The 9,123-nt window shown below is 40.9% G+C and overlaps 1 protein-coding gene across 5 annotated transcripts in view; it reads right to left on the bottom strand.

Moving 5' to 3' along the window:
• Positions 1-586: 586 nt before the first annotated feature.
• PIBF1 (progesterone immunomodulatory binding factor 1) overlaps positions 587-9,123 on the bottom strand; it is a 203,085-nt gene continuing 194,548 nt past the window's right edge. For 4 of the 5 annotated variants that reach the window (XR_002125127.1, XR_002125128.1, XR_002125129.1 and 1 more), the window contains one exon: positions 587-877. Coding sequence is in view for 1 of the 5 variants with exons in the window: in XM_019652149.1 (XP_019507694.1) it covers positions 827-877 (51 nt within the window). In the remaining 4 variants the exon portion in view is untranslated. Of the gene's footprint in view, positions 878-5,115; positions 5,275-9,123 lie in introns of all 5 variants that reach the window. The other variant, XR_002125130.1, reaches the window with a different exon arrangement.

Below are 9,123 nucleotides of genomic sequence, written 5' to 3'. Positions count from 1 at the left end.
ACACACACACACACACACACACACACACACACACACACACACACACACACACACATGTCTTTCTTTTCTTCCTCTCCCTCTCTCTCACCAACTCTTCTTTTAAATTGTATCCCTTGAATGAAAAGTGGGGCATACTTTATGACAAGAGAAAATCCTACTGAATTTTTTCTCATCGACTAGAAATTTGGTCCATACAGCATATGAATCAGCACTGTTTTGACAGTGACAAGAGACTTTTCAATCAAATTTTTACTTCACTGATGAAATAATCTTCCATTAGATTTTATTGGTTAATAATAATATGAAATATAAGAAAAAAACAGAGCCCCCCCTTCCCGCAAATAATATGCAATTCATATCCACTACATGGTATCTGACCAATATTATTGGGCATCTGAAGTGTCTTCTAATAGATTTCATAAATGATTCCTAATTTTAAAAAAGGTTGGGTGTCTTTGTATTTGTGTCATGACATATAAACTCAGAATTCATATAGTTAGAAAATATACTCAGCAAAATAACTACTAAACAAAATATTTATAAGCCACGCACTTTAAAATGCCTTGAGTGATGAAAGCTCCAAAAATTTAAATCATAGAGAATATATTTATTTTGTAACAAAATAGATAAAACCAAATATAAAGTATACTACTGTTTTCACTTTGTACATTTTGATTATGCTGAAATCTGTTAATTTGACATTCAGTTAAAATAAATTTTACATTAGTTATTTAAAAAATGACAAGCACATGATTTAGATAAACTTTTTGTTCATCAGAAAAAGAACTTTGGGAGTAAATAATGATATAGAAAATCCATCCAAATACTAGGTCTTCATCTTCTGCTTCTTAGACCACTCAGGTGCTTCTTTTTTGGTCTGTTAAAAAAAAGAAAAGAAAAAGAAAAAAAGAAAATCAAGTAAAATGCTTACCAAGAGGACATGAGGCAATTCAGAGAACTAAGTACCAATATACTCTGGGACTTTTTATGAAAGATTACAGTAAATAATTGCTTTTCTTAAATTTAGAAGGCAAAGGTTTTTGTCTTTTGTCAGAAATAATCTCCCACCTGGTATGTGTGGAGAAAAAAATACACATCTGTGTTTTCTGGCTCAAAGCCTATATTTAACATATTCTACAGAGGTAAGCATTGTATGAATTGTTTCTATTTTCTTTTTTAAGATTTTTTTGGGAATTGGGGGAAGAGGAACAGACAAGTTGCTGTCCTTTTGTTCTTCAGTCTAGTTGTGGAGGACGTTGCTTCACTGGCCCAAGTTGGCACCATCATTGCGCTCTTCCCGGGTGAGGCAGATCAGTCGCCGGCTTCTGGACGGCCGCTCACTGCGGCTGCTGGCCGCTCACGCTGGCTGCTGGCTACACACAGTAGCCCATGGCAACCCACTGCAGCAGGGGCTGTAGCCTACGCCATCGCTGGCGACTCACGGCAGTCCAGCTCCACGTTGAGCTGTTGTTCAGCATCTTAGCTGTGGAGGGCAGCGTCACTGGCCCTCATATGTGGGATCTGAACCGGGGCCCTCTGGCATCCCAAGCCAGCTCTTAACCAACGCGCCACTTGGCCGGCCTGAATTGTTTCTATTTTCAAAGAGAATTATAAAAAATCAAGGACACAGCTTCTTTTTTGTCAGTCTTATCTATCTCTGTCTGGATATTCATTCACTCAGTAGATACTTATTGAAGAATTACTAGATTCAAATAATTGTGCTTTGGATTTTCTGAATTGCTAAGTATTTATCAGAGTACTTCTTGGGTTTACTGCTCAATCATTTCAGTATAAAAAGAGCTTGGCTGTAGAGTAGTAACAAAAAAGCAAGGGAGGTAGACTTACTGGATAAAGCACTCAGAATTCCTTATATAAGGCACTGATTCTTGTCAAGCATCCTATTTTATATATTATAATAAAATATGAAGTTTGTTGCTTTCCCACGTATATCTGCTTAAAACTATGAAGGACCACATTCCTAAATATATATACATATATGTATGTAGGCATATAGATAAGTACGATAGCTTACAATTTAATCTTTTTTATAGTTTTATATGCATAGCTACACAAAATGTTGGGTGACATCAATGGTCAACTCCTCTTGTCCTTATCGACGCCCTTGGCCAGCTTCAATTACCACCAGATAAGCCGGTGGACCCCCCCCCCCCCTCCTCCCACCTTCTCCTCCACCTCCATCTACAGCTCTAACTTGAGCTACATATATTTTCACACAGTTCCCACAGGCAACTAAAGTTCAGTATGTCAAAATGAACTCCTCCAGTTATACAAATTTTCTGTCGTGGTGAATGGTATCATACTTTGCTCAGTCATCTCAACCAGAAATGTTTGATATCTCTTCACTTTAGCTTTCTCCTTCTTTTCATTTGCTACATCCATTTTAAACAGTCCCTACCTTTTACTGATTTTTTTCCCCCTCCTCATTCTGTTCCTATCTTGACCCCACTGGCTTACCTTGGGCTCTTATCATTTCTGGCTTGATTCCTGCAAGAGCTTCCTAACTGGTTTGGCTCTCTCTTCTATTCTGTTCAATTCATAGTCCACAATCCTTCCAAGCTTATCTTTCGAAAATGCAAATCGGCATTAAAACACTTCAGTGGATCTCGCTTTAAAAGAAAGTCCAAAGTCCTTAGTATTAAAGGTGAAAGAAGCTTCCATTTTAGGAGAACACCAGGTGCCATCTACCCAAGAGAATTCAAAGGTGGCTGAGGCTAGCTAATCCAATCTAAAAGAAAGCAAAGTACAAATTGAATGCTAGTTTATTAAGTGGTGATGAGAAATGTAATTGTCATTTGGTCAGGAATGCCTGTTAATTTTGCCAGTCTTTTTTTTTTTTTTTTAACAGCCACAAAACGTCAGGAAAAGTAATTTCAACATGGGAATTGCTGGTTCTCTTATAATCAGATCAAGAGGTTTGGTGACTGGAAAAGGTGAGTCAACTAAAATTCTAAGGTTCACAACCACTGTCACAAAAGAACATCTATGCCAGTGTTTTGAAACTGTAGGTCTCTTCAGTTACATCTCAATAACGCTGTAAAAACAAACTGTAGGTCTCAACCTATGGGTAAAAAAATCAATTTAATGGGTGAAGTCCAGATTTGAGGAAAAAAAATAAACAGGCTGGAACAGAAAATATCAGAGCATCATTCCATAGTAGGGCGAAGCTCTGTTCTGAGAAACTGTGATGATCACTAGGTCACAAGGTGAAATGGTTTCCTTCACTGTGACTCCTGGACAAAAGAAAACTCTAAACGCAACTTCTATAGACCAAGCTACAGATCTTCAAGCTTATAGCAAAGGATATAGAATGTGTATATCTGCATTTTCTCCATCAACTGACATTAAATGTTTTATTACAACTATGTGTGCATGGGAAGAAGGTAAATAAAACTTGATATTAAAGAGGAATCTTAAGACTCCAAAAAGGGCAGTATAAGAATTTCAGGGCTGGCCGAGTGGCTCGTTGGTTAAGAGTTGGCTTGGGATGCTAGCTCTGAGCAGCAGGGCCCCAGTTCGGATCCTACATGGGCCAGTGACCTGCACCCTCTACAGTTAAGATGGTGAACAACAGCTCAACCTGGAGCTGGGCTGCCGTGAGTCATTGGCAATGACGTAGGCTGCAGTGGGGCTGCAGTGGGCTGCCGTAAGCTACCGTGCATGGCCAGCGGCCAGCATGAACTGCCAAGAGCCACTGTGAGCAGCCATTCAATGGCTGGTGACTGATTTGCCTCAGCTGGGAAAAGCACAATGATAATACCAACATGGGCTAGTGAAGCGATGTCCTCCACAACTTGACTGAAGAACAAAAGGACAGCAACTTGTCTGTTCCCCTCCCCCAATTCCCCAATAAAATCTTAAAAGAACCCCCAGAATTTCAGGGGTGGCCGGGTGGCTCAGTTGGTTAGAGCGCGTACTCTTAACACGGTTGCCGGTTTGATTCCTGCATGGGATGGTGGGCTGTGCCCCCCACGGCTAGACTGAAAAAAAACGGCAACTGGATTTAGAGCTGAGCTGTGTCCTCCACAACTAGATTGAAGACAACAGTGTTTGGTCCATTGCAGACCACCCTCCCTCCCTCCCTTCCCCATCAATACATTCTTTCTTCAGATGTGTTAATGAAGTGGATTTGCTACTTCTGTCTTGGGGATTAGCTGCTTTTCACACTTCCTAAATGGACTTTTCATATCTTTGATCATAACCATTTTAAATTAATTTCACAGCTTGCTCCCATATGACTAATGTATGCTCCTTATTCCTAGGTTATTGCGGGGGTGGGAACTTCACTTTTGCCGTCATGTTCTAACTACTTTAACTTAGAAGGCAGAGCCCCTTAGGATCTGGCCCATACTTACCTCTCTAGTCCTAAATCCTGACACTCTCTTACATAAACTATTTGTAGTTGAGATTAGTTTAATAGCACTTTATTGAACACCTACTATGTGCCAGGCCCTTCTTTTAGGTTTGGGGATATAAAAATGAATTAAAACCCTGTGACAGAGCCGCTAGCTGCTTACCTTATCCTATTTCCCTCCACTTAATAAGAGAACTCTAATTTTATTATGAGAGTAATGGGCTCATCCAGGTAAAAACTACATTAGTCAGCCTCTCTTGCTATTAGGATTGGCCATGTGACTAATTCTGACCAATGGGATCTAAGTAGATGTTGGGTAGAGCTTCTGGGAAAACTCCTTTAGGAAGGGGCGTGGTATTTTCTTCACTTCTGCTTGCTTCCTGCTTAGAATGAAGATGTAGAAGGCTGAGGCTACAGCAACCATATTGTGATTCTGAGGACAGAAGCCACATACCAAGGATGGATGAAGAGAAAGGCAGAAATCACTTAGGTCTCTGATGAACTCAAAGGGCCACATACTAGCCCTGAAATGCTAATCTTCAGGCCTTTATCGGAGACTGAGCATTGCGCTCTAGCTGCTGAACTAGCAGTGGAACACAATTCCTAGACATTGAGACTTATTTACTCAGTGCCATGCTTCCTTTGATTTTTGTGGCTTAAGCACAGTACAGCACAGTGGTGAAATGAAACATGCTCCGTCCATTCATTTGTAAACTTGGGCAAGTGGATGACTTCTCAGTTACCTCTTACTATGGCGAGAATAAAAAAATGACTGTGCTGGATATCATGGGCACCCGAAGATCTCCTCCATTCTTTACCGCCCTGCTGTGCGGCCCAGGAAGCTGTCAGCAGTGTCCTCTGGTTTCTGATTAAGTTTGGTTATTGGGATGCTCAGCAGGCTTCTAGGTGGGACAAAGAAATTGGGATATTTATTGCCCAGCTCCTTCTTGCCTGGCCATGACTTGGTAGTGGCGAAATTCTTCTACGAAGATCCAAGTTGCATAAGAAGGCTCTATCTAGTCCCCTTCCTTGCCCCTTGAGACAAAGGAGTGGTTGTAGCCTCTCATGGCTACTAGTCCTGGAATGTTCATCACTTGGTTTCCATATTCTTATACACAGTCCCTTTGGGAGGTGACATTTGTTTGGTGAAAGGACTCTGACTGACACAGTAACTTACACCGGAGAGTGTTGACAGAATTAAATGAGATAATGTATGTAAAAGCCCTTAAGAAATGCTAACTATGAATAGGATTTCCCACTTTATATTCTCTTTCCCTGAAGAGCTTATTCCTCTTTATTTTTCAGGGCTCAGCTCAAAAGTCACCTCCTCGGGCTGGCCGAGTGGCATGTTGGTTAAGAGCTGGCTTGGGACGCCAGAGGGCCCCAGTTCAGATCCCACATATGAGGGCCAGTGACACTGCCCTCCACAGCTAAGATGCTGAACAACAGCTCAACCTGGAGCTGGGACTGCTGTGAGTCGCTGGAGACGATGTAGGCTACAGCCCCTGCTGCAGTGGGTTGCCATGGGCTACTGTGTGCAGCCAGCAGCCAGCGTGAGTGGCCAGCAGTCACCATGAGCGGCTGTTCAGAAGCCAGTGACTGATCTGCCTCGTCTGGGAAGACTGCAATGATGGTGCCAACTTGGTCCAGTGAAGCAACGTCCTCCACAACTAGACTGAAGAAGAAAAGGATAGCAACTTCTCTGTTCCCCTTCTCCCAATTCCCCAGTGCTGCTCCCATCCCCTAATTCCCCAATAAAAATCTTCAAAAAAAAAAAAAAGTCACCTCCTCTAATACGTCAAGGCTTCTTCTTTTATTATTATTATTATTATTTTTAGCTGAGCCATCCTGCCACCTGTTGGCAGCTCAGTGGCAGCTCAACTCAGGCCCATGTGGGAATCGAACTGGTGACCCTGTTGCTCAGAGCTGGCACTCTTGAGTGAGCTCTTAACCAACTGAGCCACTCGGCCGGCCCCCGCAAGGCTTCTTCAGTGTTCCTATCAAGAACTTAAAGCCTTCAATGCTTATTCTAAAGTTATTACAGTTGTTTACTTAAACCTGCAACTCAATAAAAGGCGCATTCCTTGAGGTTATAAAACAATGTTCAATAAATGGTTAAATTAATAAATTTATTTCTATTGTCCATTTTTAAATCTAAATGCTTCATATATTGAGAGTATTTAGTGGCTGATCCCTATATTGTCCACAATTTCAACTTTGGAAACAACTAGATATTAGATTTTTGAATATTCAATATTTCTTAGCCTAAACTTCAGTTTTTAAATATAAGACAGATACCTTAGAACTTTTTCTGATTATATGATTTAAAATGAACTTCAATGAATGTATTTTAAAATACTTTTCTGTGGTGTTCAGATTTCATCATAACTTATGAAATATTTGGAAGCACTTAATTTTCAGTTACTGTTATTTATTTTATTTTTTTTAGCTGAGCCATCCTGCCACCTGTTGGCAGCTCAGTGGCTACTCAGCTCGGGCCGGGACTCGAACCGCTGTTGCTCAGAGCTCAAACTCTTGAGCGAGCTCTTAACCAACGGAGCCACTCAGCCGGCCCTGGAAGCACTTAATTTTCAAATCTCATCCTACATAATCTTATTTTTTTCATGTCTCCATGAGGTAAATATGCCTAACAATTAACAAGTGTGTTTATGAAGTAAGATATGACTGCTTTTCCAGTTCCCTTACATGCCTCTTCCACTTCACTTTCAATTGGTTAGCAAGTATTAATTTGTCTTCCCTTTCTCCTGTAGGGGTGTTTCTTGTTTCCTCTAATTTATCCCTATAGCTGCCACTTCCTTCTTCTCCACCACCTTTACCACCTTTCAAATTTGTCTGAATTAATGTGAAAGTCTGTTGCCGCTGTCCTTCCATTATTCTAATTCATCTTTCTCTGCTGCTGTCCAGGTCTGAGAATACAAATGTGACCCTCACACGATCCTGTACTTGCATCCTATTAGAAATGTGCCACACTGTGCTGTATGATATAGTTTATGTTAGACTCTGGGGAAGTAAGGGCAGGAGTCCTTGGAATAAGGCTTCAATAAATGAGTATCTTCAAAAGAATGTGCTATAGACTCAACAGACAGTTCCATAAGAGGAATTCCAAAATGTCTTGATACAACATGAAATAATCTTGAGGACAGTATGCTAAGTGAAACAAGCTCGTCACAAAAAGACAAATACTGGATGTGTCCACTTATATGAGGTATATTGACTGAAGTCAAATTCATAGAACTGGAAAGTAGAATGGTGGGTTTCCACGAGCTGGGTTGGGGGGAGGAAGGTGGGGTTGTTGCTTAACGGGTATAGAGTTCCAGTTTTGCAAGATGGAACAGTTTTGAAGATCTGTCTCACAAGAATATGAACATATGTATCACTACTAAACCACACATTTAAATGTCGGTAAGATGGTAAGACAACATGGATGGACCTAGAGGGTATTATGCTAAGTGAAATCAGTCAGACTGAGAAAGACAAACACCACACAACTCACTTATCTGTGGAATCTAAATAACAGAATAAATGAACAAACAAAACAGAAACAGACACAGAGATACAGGGAACAAACTGATGGTTACTAGATGGGATGGGGTTTGGGAGGCTGGGTGAGAAAGGCGAAGGGTTTAAGAAGTACAAATTGATAGTTACAGGAGAGTTACGGGGATATAATGGGGAATATAGTCTATAGTATTGTAAAAATTATGTATAGTCAGATGGATAGTAGGCTTATTGGGGGGATCAATTCATAAATTATATAAATGTCTAACCACTGTACTGCACACCTGGCACTAACATAAAATAATATTGAATGCTAACTATAATAAAAAAATAATCACAGGGATGTGTAGTGCAGCACAGGGAATATATTCAGTAATGTTCTAATAGCTATGTACAGTGTTGGCTGGGTAGTAGACAGCTGGGGTTATCGCTTTGTGAATTAAGTAAATATCTGATCACTATGTTGCTCTGTACACCTGAAACTAATAAAAAAGAAAAAATGGGTAAGATGGTAAATTTTATGGTATTTTTTTTTAAAGATTTTATTGGGGAATTGGGGAAGTGGAACAGTGTTGGGGAATTGGGAAAGGGGAACAGCCAAGGTGTCCTTCAATCTTAGTTGTGAGCACAGCTAGTTCAGCTTCAAGTCCAGTCGCCATCTGGCCGCCTGTTGGCAGCTAGTGGCAGCTCAGCTCAAGGTGCCAAGTTCAATCTTAGTTGCAGGTGGGTGTAGCCCACCATCTCATGCGGGAGTCGAACCAGCAACCTTGTTGTTAGGAGCATGTGCTCTCACCAGCTGAGCCATCCTGCCGCCTGTTGGCAGCTCAGAGGCAGCTCAGCTCGGGTGCAGCTCACTGGCCCATGTGGGGATTGAACTGGCAACCCTGTTGCTCAGAGCTTGTGTTCTTAGCCAACTGAGCCACTCGGCCAGCCCAACTGAGCCACTTGGCTGGCCCAGTATTTTTTATCTCAATAAAAAACAAACTGAGAGCATTAAAAAAAAATGTTTTTAGAAAATAGTAGCAATACTGAAAAAATGTATTTCCAATGTTAGCTACTTGGATTTTGCTGTTAAAAAGTTACATTATTTTATTACACATTTTACATTATATCTTTTTTTTAAAATTTTTTTTATTTATTGGGGAATTGGGGGATGGGAACAGTGCTGGGGAATTGGGGGAAGGGGAACAGACAAGTTGCTGTCGTTTTGTTCTTCAGTCTAGTTGTGGAGG

This window comes from Hipposideros armiger, unplaced genomic scaffold (genome assembly GCF_001890085.2).
Source record: "Hipposideros armiger isolate ML-2016 unplaced genomic scaffold, ASM189008v1 scaffold_174, whole genome shotgun sequence".
NCBI lineage: Eukaryota > Metazoa > Chordata > Mammalia > Chiroptera > Hipposideridae > Hipposideros > Hipposideros armiger.
Note: the sequence above shows the minus strand (reverse complement) of the source record. Positions and strands in the feature narration are given on the sequence as shown.